This window comes from Amia ocellicauda, chromosome 7, assembly GCF_036373705.1.
Source record: "Amia ocellicauda isolate fAmiCal2 chromosome 7, fAmiCal2.hap1, whole genome shotgun sequence".
Taxonomy (NCBI): domain Eukaryota; kingdom Metazoa; phylum Chordata; class Actinopteri; order Amiiformes; family Amiidae; genus Amia; species Amia ocellicauda.
In genome coordinates this window covers 33,184,075-33,201,827 of record NC_089856.1, presented here as the reverse complement: position 1 = coordinate 33,201,827, position 17,753 = coordinate 33,184,075, and the positions used below count along the sequence as shown (strand labels likewise).

The 17,753-nt window shown below is 38.0% G+C and overlaps 1 protein-coding gene across 2 annotated transcripts in view; it reads left to right on the top strand.

Annotated features, from left to right (window-relative positions):
• Positions 1–17,753, top strand: part of pik3cb (phosphatidylinositol-4,5-bisphosphate 3-kinase, catalytic subunit beta) — a 62,032-nt gene that overhangs the window by 15,782 nt on the left and 28,497 nt on the right. Inside the window, exons 2-3 of one of the 2 annotated variants that reach the window (XM_066709278.1) lie at positions 208–287; positions 15,592–15,778. In XM_066709278.1, coding sequence (XP_066565375.1) covers positions 15,626–15,778 — 153 coding nt within the window. In that variant the 5' untranslated portion in view covers positions 208–287; positions 15,592–15,625. Of the gene's footprint in view, positions 1–207; positions 288–10,672; positions 10,823–15,591; positions 15,779–17,753 lie in introns of those variants that run through there. The other variant, XM_066709279.1, reaches the window with a different exon arrangement.

Sequence of the window (17,753 nt, the reverse complement as noted above, 5' to 3'; positions counted from 1 at the left end):
AGCAGAGAGCCTTTTTTCTTCTCCCGTCTATATTCTCCCCAGCGTGTATTTCTATTCAGGGAAGACGGTGTGCCTGGAATACATAAGCACACACTTGAATGTGAATTGCTGCTCTGTCGGTGGGTGTGTATTCAATTTGGTGAAATTCATTTCTAATTTTAATGGAGCTTGTGCTTCGAATTTATTTGCTTATTCATTTAATTTTAGATGCTGAACAAATCTGCTGTCCTTGACATTGTGAACATGGAGGAGTGTTACAGGAAATAAACATCTCAAGGTGAAATCAGGTAAGAGGCTGAGGGAGAGGGAGTGTGAGAGCAACTTGCCTATGTAAAAATGTATTCAACTATAAAATTAAGGAGAAGTCCCTCTCCTAATTCTCATATGTTTGAAGATTGCAATTTGGAATTTTTTTCCTTCAGTGTAATATCTGCTAGTGGGAGTCTGCATTTTTATGAAAGATGTAAGAATTCATGATTTTTGCTTCTAGTTAGTTTTAATGTAAGGGATCATGATACCTCTCTGAAGTAAAGCCTGTGGCCAAGAGGTTAAAACATGTAAAGATCAAATGGTGATATTTTAATAAATAATACCTGAAGAGTAGAAGGGGGAGTTACTGAACTTATACATTCACTTGTGTGTTTAGATTTGTTTTGTTTGTATTTGTTTTGAGATACTTTTTGAGAAGTCTGAAACTATCTTAAGTTTATTACCTGTCATTTTCAAATTAAGTTTTGCATCTCCATAGAAGGCCTAATGCTTGAGGTTTCTGTTAGTAAAGTTACAATTCCTTCAGTACATCTATTTTTGAATACCCTTTTTCTACTTAAAAGAAAGGTGGATTTACAGAATCTCCAGTATCTATGAGAGGTAGCCTAATTATGGTCTCCTGCTGGAAAAATGTTTTCTTCCTAATTTCTGCCCAGTCATGTTTGTCACTACAGAGTTCTGTTGTGTTGTGAGGCATACCACTTAAGATGTGCGTATGCAGTGTGCAATGAAGCTATTATTGAACTGATGACATGTTTTGACCTTGCATTTGTGTTTGTAATGGCGGTTCTCTTTATGCTCTGAAAGCAGAACAAACCACCTGCAGTTTAAAACGATCATTAAGGTCTGGCTTCTCTTTCCCACACAGCTGTAGCCCAGGCAGCCTAAATAGGGTGGTGTGGTGTCACACTTGGTGGTGGTGTGAGAGGCAGCACTCCCGCAGTTATCAGTTTGTAATGAGGGCGACGGTGTTCTTCTCTGCCTGTTGTAATTAGGCGTTTTTACACTTTCTGATCCGGATCAAATGCATCGGTACATTTGCTCATGATCGGTGGTGTTGCGTCAACACTGCCATTTGATCAGGATCGACTGTCAGCAACCCCAGGGGTCTTTGCATGCACACTAGAACTTAAGTCCTAACTTAATTATGTATATATTAGCAATTTAGGACAGCTATATCAAAAACTTTTTATGCCAATACAAATTATTCTAACAAGTGAAACCAGTGCACTTTCATATTTTTTTTGACAAACTTTTTACTTTTTTTTTCCTTCTAACTGTCAACGGATGAAAGACCGACTTCACTATGGCCAGTTCAGAGTATGCTCTGCATGGTGTTATTGACAATACACTTTGTTTCACTGTTTTGGCTGTAAGACTGTAGGTGCTTGCACAAAGCTATTGGCGTGTGGAGCATCCTTGCTTAAAGGTAGGAATCAAAGCAGGTTGCTGTATTTTGGGAAGTAAATAATAGCAACATTTGTGACAAAACAGCCCAGTCATCTAATGCCAGACTGAGTTGATCCTCTTTTAATCCTGACCGCTCAGAAACTGCAGACGCTGGTGCCCCTTCGGTGCCATTCTCGCTGGAGTTGGGTCATGGTTGACGAATCAGGCCATGGATTGATCATATGTTCGTGCTGTCAGCCGCTCCAGACGTGGCTGCAGTGTTAATCAGATGGGATTATCACTGTGCTTCCAAAGTTTAGATACCAGGAATGTGCTAATCCACTGGAGCAGATCTGGTTTTATTATTTTACTATCATCATTTATAGTATTTTTTGACTTAAAAAAAACTTACACTAATCCATCCAATGTAACAATGTGCATGCATACCAGTACTTGCATCCAATAACACTACTCTCTTCTAGAAAACTCATGATGAAATCATGAAGGGAGAGTTGTAAGTCCTGTAGCCTCAAATAGTCACAATAAGAGTTTTGTGAGAACCGTTGTTTAAGTCTCAGCGTGTTTGTGTCTAATACCCACACGGCATATTTAAAAAGATCATGTGAAAAAATAAGATTATGGACAATTATTATAAGTTTAATAGTGCTTTTCAGTTAAATGCAGAAAGGAACTGAGACTGCAGTGTTAAAATAGTTATTTAAGGATGCTGATGTTGTTGTGTAGATGTTGTAAATCTCAAACTTGTGACCATTACATATTGCGTACACCCACACATTTGTGCAGCTTTGATCTGGGTTTCCTCACACAGTTACCCTGATGGTAAATCTTGACAGAAGTGACACCTGTGGGGTTTGTTCTCCAGTACACAATAGTGCCATTAAGAGTCATGGTGCAGTTCTTGTGAGAAATGTCATGTCCTGTGTTGTGTGCTAATTCTCCATACAATCATGGGATATCCTGTCATGCTTATGTTAGGAGATTGTTGTTTTCTCATTACATGCTTCATTATTAAATTAGTTTGGAAGAAAAGCATTAGATGTTCTGCTACAAATGTTTTCCTGTGTCATGTGTATACTACTTTTAAATTAATCAAATTAACCATTATAGTTCTAATCTCCTCTTTGTAGCTCAGACATGCCTTGGCACTTCAGGATGTAGTGTGGACAGTGTTGGTGCATGCTTAGCTCCTGGAAGACTATCAGTTGGCCAGGTGGTTGCACATGCATTGCCACAGAGTCAAATCTTCTCACCAACCTTCAATTTAGTGTAATAAATGAATATGCCTCTACACTGCAGTCTTTCTACTGTTCAACAATGTTGGACTAGTGTGGCAAACTGTCAGGTGAATGGTCACATGCAATGCTGTCTTTGAACAGTTGCTTGTAAGGCCTAGATGAAAATGAGTGCCATGCTCAGATTTTTTTTTTTATTTATAATGTGTTTGATTGGGTAGCTTAAACTTGCATTAAAAGGCTTCCATCTAAAATCTGGGTATGCATCTTGTGATGTACATTTATGTGCATTCATGTCCTGTCAGCATTGCATTGGTGTTTTCCTCACACAGTTCTGAGTTTTTCAGCAGTTTCTGTCAGCAGGTAATGTGCTCTATTTCCTTACATCAGAATAGAAAGTGGGTGAGAACTCCAGCTGGGTTTGTTCTCATTAGGCACAGTCTTGTCTTCAGTGCACCTGATTTTCTGTCCTCCATTGTATGCTGATTATTAGTACTTCTGTCTTAGCAGATGCCCTTACCCAAGGCAATTTATATTTGCCACGAAATATACTCCTTTCAAGGAACATAATACAGTTAGACCAAGAAAATGCAATATACAATTTGTCAGAATTGTTAGAGCAAGATCATAGTTTTAAAATAGTTTGTGACCGAAATGGTGGGAAATAAATGCAGTACAACCTGATCAAAATACAAAATGTATTCTTTATCCCAAGTCCCACTCCGATTAAGTGAAAGTGTGTTTTATTTAAAATTATAGTCGGGCATTCTTTATCTATATTTAAGGTTTACAGACTGCTGGTCATGTCAAAGGGTATTTGTAATGCCATGCATACCTGTAAGTATACTTGTCAAGGCTTAAGTGCTGTATGTTGATCTCATGAGAAACAATTAAGTGTGGGGGGAGGTACTGAATACTTTCACTTTCTGATTGAGCTTTTGAGCTGCTCGGCTCTGTACTTTGTTGCATAAAACGCATCACTGCCTTTCTTTCTTGAAGCTTTAGCTCCTCCTTACTAATAAAACATCTAGCACTAAATTCTTCAAATGACTCATTTGGATGCAAGTAATGCTGCATTCACTGTTAAGTACTCTAGTGCTTGAAGTATTTTTAAGTAGTGAAGGCAACATGGCATACTGAGCGTTTTCCAGTGACAGCCACAAGGTATGAATCAAATGCAGTAAATAAATTGATGGTGGAGTATGTGCCATTAAGTGACAGTTAACAGATTCAAACTGGCTGCGTTATTACGTTTTGTGGCCATTGTCAGTCATTGAAGGCCTGCACAAGGTCCAGTCTCCAGGCCCTGAGTCAGTTTACACCAGTTTTGTTCATTTTTAGAAAAAAACAGGAAATCTTTTGAAATCGTCTGGAGACCTTTGAGGAACTACTGCCAGTCTGTTCTGTTCTATACTTCAGAGCTTGAATGTCTGAGCAAAGTATATATTTTCTTCATATTAAATCTGAAACCTAAAATCTTGATACAGCATGGTATCATGTTTGAAAACCACAAGATTTTTTTTCTGTTTGTTTACATACCCAATTTTAAGGCATCTAAATATATATTTGTTTTAGGAAAATAGATTATAGGATTGATCTCAGACAAGATTGATGTGCAGTAACGGTCTTCAAATCAATCCTTTGTGTAATTTATTGTAGTATATGAGGAAGCTTTCCAGGTTTACTATACTTGCATGCACTGTGCTTTCCATTTGCACTAGCTACTGCAATACATTTTAACTTGGCCTTTTGTAAATTAATGTCTGTGGTATTAGGAATGAAAAGAACAAGTTGTAAATGTTCATAGCTGCTAAAAAAGCTTCTACAAACGCACAGTTCTTAAAATGTCAAGGGTTCAATTCCTAGAAAGGGAAAAGTCTTAGTCAGGTCACTGCTGCACCTTACAAATTAGTTTTTTTTTCTTCCTAAAACCTCGATATCCATTTGAATTTGAACCAATGTAGATGTAGTAAAATAGAATTCTAATCTTGGGCCAAAAAGCCTACACTCGGATTAATCGGCCAAGGAATGTGGGAGTGGAGACGCAGCCCATGTCAAAGCGTGCTTCTGCTTGCTCCGGGACACGGGCCTGGGACCAGGGGCTGGTGTTCTGTTGTATGAGGATCTTTCCCTATGACGGCTATCCAGGAGGCGCAGCAGTGTGGAGGAGGCCCGACTCACTTTCTAGGGATTGAACCCTTGACGTAAACTTATGCTGTACATTTTAACACGTAACAAGTTGTACCAGGTCTCGGAAGCTGTGATATTTTCTAGCTTGCAGATGCTTTTCAGCAGGTAGGAGGAACATGATCTAATGTCAGCTCTCCTATAACAGACTGCCTCCACCGGAAGCATGTGCATTTTAGAGTGGGTGTGCTCTGTGATGTTGAAATTAGGGTAAGATGCGCAATTGCACTAGACTTTATTTAACCCCACATGTCTGCTTGAGAACACATTATTTTTGTCAAATGTCTTGATATGCAAGCTTTGTTTTTAATCTCTGAATATCAAAGCAGAAAGGTCACACAGTCCTACATTAAGGCAATGATTAGGTCACTGTTTAAATGTAGCCTATACGTTAGGGGTTCTGGCATTGGTTCATTAATTGTAATCGGATAGCTATAATTTAACGGTGAAGCACTACATTATATGCCGCTCAAATGAGGGATTCTATGTGGAGGACTTTATTGCTTTCTTAGAGGGTTAAACTAATAGGGCTGTGGCTGCACAGATACTCTGAAGTTAGACATACTCTGTAAAGCCACAGATTCAAAAAGTTATGATTACATTACACACATGATTCCACATCAGCTTGAGGCTTTTCAGTTTTCTGGAACATTATGGATTTTAATTATATTTTATCTTAATGGTTTGGTTCTTTTATCCCACGTCTAGCCTATCGTTTATTTTACGGTAAACATAAGCATATTGTGATCTGCAAACTGTTACATGTTTTAACTAAGTTTTAGAATCTAGTTATTATTAAGTCATGTTGCTTAGTTCCATGAAACATACATAAGCTTGCGTTTTCTAATAAATATTTTGAATTTAAACCTAAAAGGGTAATTTGACCTTGCATTTGCAAGTCACTCTGGAAGTCCTAGAATTTTGGGATAAAAATGGACTAAAGAATTTTGTTCCAACATTTTCAAAGCAGACTGCAGCATTTCTGTTGCTTGGCGCAGTATTACTGGGCAGACAGTCAAGCAATTACAGTTAGATCAGCCAACACAGGCATATCAAACCAGTCTGGTTTAGTTTATTGTACCAAAACTCCTCGGCACACGCCTGTCATTTAATGAGTACTTTGCAAAATTAGCACAAAGAGCACACACACAAAAAAGCAACATTTGTTTCACATTATGCCTCAGCTTTGGATTGCTGGCTTCATGCACCTCCTTATATAAATCATTCCATGAAACATGCTTACGTGGGTAAGTCTTTGAGAAGGCACCCGAATGAGAGTAAAAATAGATGCAGGCGTGATTTGCATGTTGTCTGCTAGGTGGGGTGTGGATTGAGCATTTGGGGATTTGTTGAAAAACCAGGCTATTTCTAATGGAGTTGAGAATTCAGAAGTTAGATCTTTGTCCCTGTAGAGCAGATGGGGCCCTCAGTTGTTGGTCTAACCCAGTCAACACTTACAGCCATGCAGTCTGCTTTTACACTGAAATGGAAGACCTTGATATATATTCTAACTAGACTAGGCTGTTTGTACTAGAGGTCACTACACTACGGACTGTTACGTAACGTTCTGATTCACTGTTAAGGATTATAGATGTGAGGGAATTGCGGACCATGATTTGGGCTTGTCGTTAACTGAATAATTAGAACTTCAAATCAAAATAGTGTTGAATTTAGAACATTTGTCTGCTATTATTATTCTCAGATTGCAATGAAAAACATTCTTGCAAACTGAAAGGAAATCAAGCAGATCTTATTTTCAATAGCTTCTGAAACTTATGATGTAAACTACTTTTTACATCTAGATTTGCATTACAGAAGAATGCATGGATATAAATGAAACTGTGGGGAACATTCTACCTACAAATTCAAAATTGTATTCTCAATTTTAAGGGAAATACTGGGGCAGTTATTCCTCCAAGCCTCTATGTTTGTAATATTTATTCTTGACTTCTTGGCCCTTGCTCCTACAGCTTCCAAAGGACATTTAAAAAAAAAAAAAGAATTTAATTATGCATAACCTAAAAAATATAACAGTTTGCATATAGCCTATATGTTGGGTAACCATACATTTCAGGTTTCATTTCAACCCCATGAGGCCTAGTGTGTCAATATTTTGTATTAGGTTATTTTGAGGCATGTTAAACTGATGCCAGAAAAAACAAAGCATTCACTGTACTTGTGGCACTCTACCTTGGAACAGGAAGAGAACCTCGCTGGAATTGTACTTCGTTACTCCGTATTGCCCACAGAAATTGCAAAAAAAATGTATATATTTGCATGTACGCCTTGCACTGACAAATTGCTTTTCTCTTGTGTTTGTGTGCGTTCTGCAAAAGGAAATGAATGATCTTGTGTTTTTTCATTCCTGCTTCACCTAAGCTCTTCCTTGTACTTTGAGTAGTTAAAGGGGTCTGTTATTTAGACTTAAGTAGTCCAAATATTTATTTTGTTTTCCTTTCACTTTCACAATATGATGGGCAGTTAGTCAAATCAACATCCTATGTATACTTTTTTTAGTACTTTAGAAACAAAAATAGTTTAGAAATGAATGTCCTACATAGCAAAGATCTAATGTTTACCTGATGATGCATAGGTTTTGTTTTTTTGCTTGCTTGCTCTTGCTAGTTCTAAGAGTGAGCCATTTTTGTGGATTGCATTGACTCAATTCCTTGTCATGGCTGTAACGAGTCTGCATGTATTTATACACCGAGCAAAGCGAAGCATTTCATTTAGTTGGGTAGTTCCATCAGGCATGGGTATTTAATTGAAATAAAAAATACAATTACTTTGTTAATGTTATCTCTGATCTTCCTTATTCTGAAAGTATTTGTGCTGATGTTTAAATGGTGACAAATTCTATTGATGCAAGATGGAAACATGACTCTTTTAAAGCAGATTTTGAACTTCTGCTTTGCATTGTCTGACTCCTTTAAAGACTGATTCAGGGTGATTTAACTCTTAATCTGCCTTCCAAGTTCAAAGTACATTCAGTGCGACTCGCATTGAGTAAGATTCTACTTTACTTACGTGTACATTATCCATCACGGCAGTCTAGCATCCTAAGTGGTCTTAATGGCTGTTTTTTGAGAGGTGGTTTCTTAAATTAGTCCTAGGTGGAGGCAACCTGAATTCTGAAGTGCCCTTTCACAATTTTAAGTATGGTCTGAAGGATGGGTTAAATGTTATTTAGTTTTTTATAATACTGTTGATTGTGAGTGTTTTTCCCTGGTAGCACTTAAAATATACTTCCTCAATGTAGGAAATCGGGGTGACGGTCAAGCTGAGCATTATCAATGCTGTTGGAGGAAGATATCACTTGTACTAGGCTGTGTATATATTGTATTTTTCACGGATTTTTGTATTTACTGCACTTTATAATGCTTTGAATACGTTTCTTGTGAGAACTAAGTTGCCCTGTGTTAGGGCTTCTGCTAATGAATGAATAATCATAATAAGACGACGCAGATGATAGTATGTATGAAAAGTAAAGAAAATATTTTTTTCCAATATGCTTAATGTACAGAATTTTGCCTTTGTTTTTCCAACTTGTGCTTCTGAGACCAAAATAGTTGCTCATCTTTAATATACTGTTGAGTTTGCACCCATGCTGTTGACACAGTTGAAAAGCAGTCGGACAAAGGTATTTTTGTGCTGTAACTTGAATTGCTGCTATTTGACAGCGTGATAAGCTGTGGTTTGACAGAAGGCTATTGTGGACAGATCTCGTCTGCCGCACACAGTACGATATTGTTTACTGTGTTCAGCTCACTCAGTCTCCATTTTAGGCCTTAGCCAGTTGTAACCTTTTGATGGCTGTACACATCTATTTTATTTTTTAATGTTTTTAAATGTAGCATTCCATCCTTACACAACACATTGCAAAACTTGTACGAGTTCATTGAAAGAAAAAGTTTGACTATAAAATAGGCTAGCTTTTGACATTTTTATAGCGTTTAATTTACCATGCCCGTTTCTTAATCAAGTACTGTAAAAAGCTATAATCCCTGAATAGTTACTTTTAAATTGCAGACACATTTAAATGTCCTTTTTAGTTTTTAATAGCAAACAAATCACTTTTCAAAGCAGGTTAGAGAAAATGCTACTAAACCGCAAATTGTTTCTTTGTCAACAACTGTCCAGGAAAATCTTGCAAAGTAATCTGCAGTGCTGTTCGAGACCCTTTGGTGGTTAACCTGTTACGCATTGCGACCCCTCACTGTCAGCAGTGGTTTGTCTGCAGTACCAGAGGTGAAGCTGCTCTGATGAAAGTACACGTATACTGCAGTAGCTTGCTCTGCACGCTTTTCTCTTGTAAACCAGACTGTTGAAAGACTTCTGTGTTATTTGAAAGCCAACTCCGTACACCTAATATTTGGGATAAAGTATAGTCCAAGTAACATTTCCTATTATAGGATAGCTGTTTGAAATTCCTAGTGTGTTTTAATCTTTGACATCCAGATGGCTCTTTTGGCCTCCTTTCAGCAGCCCTCCAAGTGTGGTGAATTAGTCACTGCGCTGTGCGCTTGCACTCTGGCAGAGGTCCTTCTTGAGTGACTCATGCTCATGGCTGTCCCGTGGCTGTGACAAGTGCCTGCTTCAACAGTGTCACTCCGCCTTCTGTCAGAGCGATATCGCCCAGTGGTTCCCAGCAAGGCCTGCTATTGCTCCCATAACTTTAAGAACCAATTATCTCCTTCATTCATGAACTCCAGTGTAAGCTAGAGGGACCCCCAGGTTATGGAAAATAAAGATGATTTTTGATTTTAAAAACTCAAATTGCATTCAGAGGTTTGCATTCCTATTTAAAGGTACAGGCTAGTTACTTTTTCTGTGGAGTTCAAAAGCATTGTGGATGACCGAGTCCCAGATCAACTGCAGGAAGTCTATTTCTGTGATATTACCTTTTGTTTCATCATAACATATTATGTCTATTTAAGACGTTCTTTGAGATACTGACACATTTGTCTGCAGCTAGTTTTTACTTTGTGAACATTTATTGTAACCTATTCAAAAGTTTATACTACTTTAAAAAAAAAAAAATCCCAAATCCTCCAAATTGTACACTAGATCCAATTAACTTTGTAAAACTTCTTTGTTTTTCTGAATAATGTGTAAAGTCAATGTAACTAAGTCCATTGTTTTGTTCAGAACTGCCACAAAGTTCCTCCTCCTTTTTAATATGGGTGTACCGTTCTCTTAAAATATTTGCATTAAGATTAAGAACAAAGGAAAGATATTTACTAAGGCAAAGAGTCTAGATCGACGCAAGAGATCTGGTATATTCTGTGTATAATTAAACATTAACTGAAAGATTACATAAAAACATGAATGCAAGATGTTCTTTAGTAGGTGCAGGCTGTGTTTTATGGCAAATCAAGCTAGGGAGCAGATGTGTGCTTTGGAAGGATATGTTAATGCAGTCCTTAGTGTTTGTTTTCCATACACACAATCACACCTCTTCAGTGAAAAACCCTCCACTGCAGCAGAACTGTTTATGTGTACAACTTGCAGTGTTTTTGTTTTTTGGAAGGACAAACTTTGGATACAGTGTAATGGAGAGAGAGAGAGTGCAGGGAGGATTCATTTTCCTGTGTTGATTTTGTTTGAGCTCTGTTGATATGGTAATTTAAAGCGTGTGGATTCCGAACTAGAGGAATGCAGACGTGTAAACTCAGATTTTTTTTAACCGTAGAACCTGGATTTGACCAGTATGAGGATAAAAGGTATTGTATTACTCTCTAATTAAAAGTAAGTGTGTATGTCTAAAGTGTGTTTTTAAATTGTGTTTTTCAATTAAGAACCTTGTTTAACAGATTCCACTGCCTGAAAAAAACAAAACGAGCAATCAAAAACCTACTTCCCCACAGTGTGTATGCCCTAGTGTATTAGTAATGGTTTTAGTTATTCCATGTGTTCAGAGAATCAACAGGGAATTGGCTGAAGTGGCACATATCTATAGCATTGTGCTGTTTTATTGTTCCCCCAGGGTAAATGCTGTTTTTATTTTATTTTTGTGTAAGAGCACTTCTCCTTTTTCTGGGTGTGACATGTTGAGCCCTGCTCAAAGGAATATATTGCTAGACAGAGCCTGCTCTTATGCTGCAATGCATTCTGCATACTGAACAGTTCAAAAAAATTTTTTTTAAAGGTTATAATACAATGGGGAAAAAAGTATAATTGTACCACATTTGTAAATAAAAATAATGGTGGAAGTAACCGTAGTATGATTAGGAATAATGTCCCTTGTGCTTATGGAGGACAGCCAACGAGGACAAGGCTAGGATCAGGATTGACATGCAAGTTGATGATGTTAGACTAATCTTCCACGCAGCTCTCAGGCCCAGGTTGCCTTTGTTTCAGTTTCCTCCGAAGCTGCGAGTTGTTGTCCCCCCTCACCTTCCATCCTGGCTAGCTTTGCTTGGATACTACAAGGTGTTCTCTAGCTTCAGCCCATCATCGAGTCCAGAAGTGACTTCACTGTCTCCTTATAGCTTTTAGGCGGAGAGCCTTTCTCCTTCCTGCCACCCAAACCAGTTATAAAGTGCCCACTTCAAGGTAAAGGCCCACTCCGCTGAACACATTATTGTACCTTCCCTGCTCTTGCAGTTGGTGTGTTCCTGTGCCAGGACCTCATTGTTGTTAATTTTCTTCCTGCTACTTGAGTTTATTGGTGGCCGTCTGCTGTATAATGGTGTGAAGTTTAAAAAAAAAAAAAAAAAAAAGGCAGATTACACTATGTAAGAGAATAGAGTTAGGACTATCAGATTAGTATTGATTTATGTGATCTAATAGTGTTCGGTGGTTCTGATTTCCTTTCTACGTAGACCACGTTGCTCAGGCTGAAAGGAAGGAATTGAGTCAACCCACGCCTTCAAGTTATTTACTCTGGCGTCCCTCTGTTTAGACGGAAATGTTATACCTCTTGGAAAAGGTTTTGTATTTAATGATTTGTCTGGTGCACTGAAGGAAAATGGAATGCAGATAGGGTGTGTATTGTCCCTGTATTGAGATTGCTCTCAATTTAATTTAAATTGTTGGACTTCTACAGCCTGCCATTCATCTCCACATGAAGCAATGTACATACCTTCAGCACTGCACTGCGGGGCTCTGTGGCATTTCACCTGGCATACAGCGAAATGCACTTTTATATGAAACCTCATCTTGTCAACAGGATAAATGGGCTATAATAATCGGCAAATATAATATTCCCTCTTCAGCGATTCATGGATTTATTGTATTTGAATTCCTGTTTCTTTACGTGTTGTTGTGCGGCACTGGGCTGTAAAAATGAAAATTACTGCTCGTTCAGATCATAAACCTTCCAGTGCCCTGCTCTACTCTGTACAGAAACACCCACAGAAAACACAGCATGAGTCACGGCTTCAACTATGCTCGGCTAAACCGATGTCCATGTACAGTATGGAGAGTGATTGTTATCGTGAGGTTTGAAAGTAAGCAGCCTCACAATGCTGCCCATCTCTCTTAACCAGATCCCTGTGTTTACATCCACTAAACCATGTGTAATTTAGGAATGCTGAATCAGGAATGCTGTCATTATCCTGTGTAGAAAATCTCAAGTGGAGAGTTTTTTAAACCTGAGAATTAGTGCTGCCCTTTGTTACTGCCTGCCCTAGCACTTTCAATTTGAATTTCTTCTGTTCTATTCCGTTATAGATGTAGGTTACTTTAAACAACAGTTTTGTTTTGAAGTGTAAACATTCTTTTAAATATAATTTTGGAATATTTGCCTTACAGATATTTTGCAGGTGGGATACTTTGCACAAATGTAAAGTCTTTGTTGAAAATAACATCATCCCTTCAACCATTATCTCTGTGCTGGTATCAGATACTCGTATGGAAATCTGCTCTTCCTCCAGCTTTGTGGCAAACCACAGCTCTTAGTTTCTAGGAAACTCGAGTGGTAATATGCATAATGGATAGTCAGACTATTAACTGCTGTCTATAATTCTTGTGAGTACCACATGAATACCAATGTGGACAACCTGCCTCTGACATTTAGTGCTTTGTAGCCCTTTGGTTAATGTGCATATTAAAGCCCTTAGGACAGGCCTTTCAAATTCTTTGCTCCATGTGACCCCATTTAAACACGGGCAGATCTTTCTCCACCCCCAAAATAGTCAGGATTTGTCTTCTACCATGAATGTTACAATGCTCATTAATGCTGTTTTATAGTTTCACTTGAAAGCATTTTGGGAAAAAAAAAAATCCCCCTTCTAAAATAAACTAAATAAAAATGTATCCTGGGTTTGTGACCTCAGTTCTTTACTGTGTGACCCCATGACTGGGGACCACTGCTTTAGGTCTGGTCTAAGTGCAAAATATGTGATAAGCTGTGCTTTGGTAAAATTGGCACGGAACCTGAAACTGTCATTTGAACTGGGGTTATAGACTGTTCTGCCAGTTGGGCTGTCATGGTGTCAAATCTAGGACACCTGAACACAAATCCATTTATTGCCAACCTCCATCTGGTACTGTTTTCCTTAGGCTATATTGACTTGGCACAGAACAATGGTTTCCATTTCTCCATTTGCTGGAAAGTCCGTTTCTGTGCAGATTTGTGTAGCTGGCTTGTTCTCTTTTGACCATTGAAGTCTTGACTTGTCATAGGTTCTGTAGTTCCCTTTGTAATCCAGAGACAATTGAGTGGTCTGTAGCCGTTATTGTTGTTCCTCTGTTGGTTTCTGGGATTCCGTAGTAAACAGGTAAACTGCTGTTCCTTTGTTTGAAAGATATTTGCTGAATATCATGTATTCAAAACTTGTGAACCGTGTTGAATTGGTTCCTTGATACCTGGAAACCTGCTTCTGGGCATTTCTCGGTTTGTGGGTGATGAGTGTAAGGAATGTGAGAAGTTTTAAAAGATTTATAACTTCTACGTAAGTAAATTTTACATGAAATAGTTTGACTTTGACGCAAGGCGATATGCAGTGAAGGCCCAATGCTATCTAATGGAGGCTCTGCTTCCTTGTTTTTAATTTTCGTGCAAAGAGGGGAAATCTAGTAGACCTTAAAGCCTTTATGGTTGTTAGTCAGCTGCTGAAAGAAAACTTTCTGGGTTGAGTCTTTATCTATATGAAAGAAGAGTCTGTGTGAAATGACGTAAAAAGATTGGTCAAAAAAGTCATAGGATTTTACATGATTACCATCTGCGTTTTCTGGAATCAACATTTACCAACTGTCTGGAAACCGAATTTCCACAAAAACTTTTAGAAATGGACTAGTTCAATGTTTGCGTGAACCCCCCCCCCCCACCTTGCCTCCTTTATCTACTTCTTATTGCCTCCTAATACTTGATCCTGAGCTTAAATATACCTCATGTATGTAAAGTGTAACCACTAACGCCTCTCAAACAAAATAAGGATTCAAAAGCAATTCTGACATTATCAAAAAACGTACCAGCTCCCACATATGTAGGCCACAGTGTTTTGGACACTACTGTTTTTTGTTTTGGCATAGCAAACCTTTCTGTAAGAAATGTGTACATCTCACTTATCTAATTGCACATTGTAATGTATCTGACATTAATGCTAATGGTTATTAAACAAGCTAGCAGTCAATCTCCTGCATTGATTTTTGTTTTGTTTTTTAAAGGGGGTTGAAAGTACATTATCTTTAGAGAAGCTCTCTAAATTACAGCACTGTATCCCTACAATATCCTAATTATACCATGATTAATTTAGAGAATGCAGAAATACTGTATAACAGCTTCCATATAAATTGGAAGGTGGGAGGCGGGGGGCAGCTTCAGTTTCTTTAATTATAGCAGAATGTTAATAGCTTTCCTACACAATTCATTTATTTACAGAATAAATGTCTGCACAGAGCAGGGGAGTGAACCAGGTTGTTTTGCAGGACAATCATAGGGACCAAAATTTTAATGGCATCATGCATTCCTCAATAGTTCAATACTTGGATCGGCTTCATACTCTAATTTTATGTTCCTGTTGCTGTTTACTGTAGTAGGATGGGTTTACTTAAATTTAAAGTGCATCCAATGGATGGGTTTGTGTTGGCATTCTATCTTTTGTTTGAAAAGGCACCGAGATGTAGTTTCCCCTTCCCCAGCTAATGTACAATTACTTATTGTACAGCCCTGTTGACATTAATGTTGACGGATATATAGCGTTAAGTCACGGGTTTTTTTTTTTTTTTTTTGTTCTTCCCCAGCACAGAATACTGCCTGTTAAGAGGAATGGTTCTCTCAGGGTTGGGCAACCAGTTTGTAGCCCCTGTTGAAAGGAAAAACAAGAAGTTCTGTTGGTTTTATTGACCACTGAAGCAGTTAGCCATTCATCCACTTGTTTTCTTTCACTTCTCCTTTAGGAGAGCTGCAAACACTGCCCCTCCTTTAGGGGGGGATACTTTTTTTCTCTCCTCTCTTCCTTTTGGATGTATTCATACATCAGTATCTATATACTATATGAATGTACACTGCAGGCTGGTTTACAGTTTTTAAATATTTTTATTCTAGGTCCATATGATTGTCCTGGAGTCCATTTCCCACAATGCCTCCCGCCATGACGGATATCCTGGACATATGGGCCGTGGATTCCCAGCTAGAGAACGATGTCTGCATTACAATGGACTTCCTCCTCCCCACAGGAATCTACATCCAGATGGATGTGTCTCGAGAAGCCACCATCCAGCACATCAAACTGGTGAGGCAAAGACGAGCTGTGCAAAATGTTTAAAGTACATTAGTTTAGCATGTTACAATCAATGTATCACTGCAATACACAAGGAATAGGGCACTTATTTTCAGTTTGATGTTTGCTAATCTGTTCCATGTAGAATATGGCAAAAGAAATCCACATGGAAATTAGCCAACATTTAGGGCACCAATCCATAGCACTGAAGATCTGAGAATGTACCATCTTCCTATTTTTTTTTTTGTTGTTGTTGTTGCTAGACAAGGTCTATTTATTAGTGTGTTTGCCAAACATAATTTCTCAGGCTGTGACTATTTAGCTTAGAGACTGCTCAATATCCAAACATGTCTGCAGTTTTTCATTTTATTATTTTAATGTTTCTTTTTAAAGCATCCATAAATACGTTCTTGCTTCTATTAGCTACTGTGGTCCTGTAAGCTTGTATGTGCCCTTAAAACTGGAGACCCTTGTGTGAAGCAGGCATCTTACTTGATCAGGGTTGTTTTTGTTGTTTTCACACAATCTACATGTACAGATTACAAATCATCAGTTACTGGAACTCTCTCCTTTACTTGGTACTTACCGCTTTAAGGAAAACATTTCACAGCAGTGTTACAGATCTGGCATGTATTCTTTGAATCCACTCAGTGTAGCTGTTTGCCATTAAACACAAAACCAACGATACCTGGAAACAGACGTCGATTCTGTGGAGAGGTGGATGCTCAGCCATGTAGGCAGAAAAACTCCCTTGGCGTCTAACCTTAAATGAGAAAATCTGGAAAGAATATCACCAGTTTCAGGCTGCATCTGATTTATTTCCCAGGATTAGGCTATTAACATTTAATCATGATTATGCTGAAATATTGCATAGATATATAAATTCTGATGCCAACAAGGATATATAAACATTCCAAGTCTGCTAGGGAAACTGGTTATGCACAAGCTACAGTTGGCAGTCATTTGGTGTTTAAGGACATTCCCTTTTATTTGCAATGACTTCACTGTAAAATTACTGCTATAATTAGTTACATTGCAAATTTCAAGACTAGTCTGTATGAGGGACTTGATTAATCAAGCAATTTGAACATTTGTTTTCTATTACAATGCATTAGTCAATCAGACTTTGCCTCAGACCTAATCAAAACTTTAAACCGCCCACCAAACTGAAGACATAACACTTTAAGGCTGAATTCACTGGCAGACCGAAAGCTGCCATCAAGTTGGTCAAGTGTGTCTGTGGTTTTGCTCACGTTGTGGTTATTACAATTTTTTGCAAAATCATTAAGGTCTAACATCAGTGGTGTGTAATGTATTTTTATGGGGGGAAGGGTCACACCAAAGTATACTGTTATGCAGTGTGCTTTGTTTTTACATCATATCTGGGCTGAATAAACACTGATGCAGGCTTAATCACAAATGCAAGGAAGGAATTCAATAACACACACATCTTCCCTTCCTTTAGTAGTGATAGTGTTTTATTACTCCAGCACATTTTTGAAAGTCAAGTTTACTCCTTTATTATGGAGCACACAAAGCAAACTTTGCATTGAACTTCAGCTATAGTGAGTACATTCTGTATGCTAGTTTTGAATTCAATTTTGGAATAAACTCTCAAATGTACGATTTCCAAAACTCCAAATGGCCCAGATGAATTGCTCAGAATTAATGCATTCATAAGACATCAGGAAAACAAGTTGGTATTTCACTAGGTGTTGGTTGTTATTCCGATTGGACATGTGACTCGCACAGTGTCATCAATTTCAAAGGAACTTGTTACATTTTGTAGTTGCTAGTTTATGTGAAGTGCTTATATAGATATTCTTCCTGTTCATTTCCTGTAACACTTATTTCACAAGTTTAGAGCAAGAAAGTAAATAGAAAGTAAAGTCCCTTTTAGTGTTGAAAATGTAGTTTCCTTTGTTTAAGTTGGATGGGAAAACATCCCATGTTTGTCTGAAACCAGCTCCTTATTTCTCAGGCATAA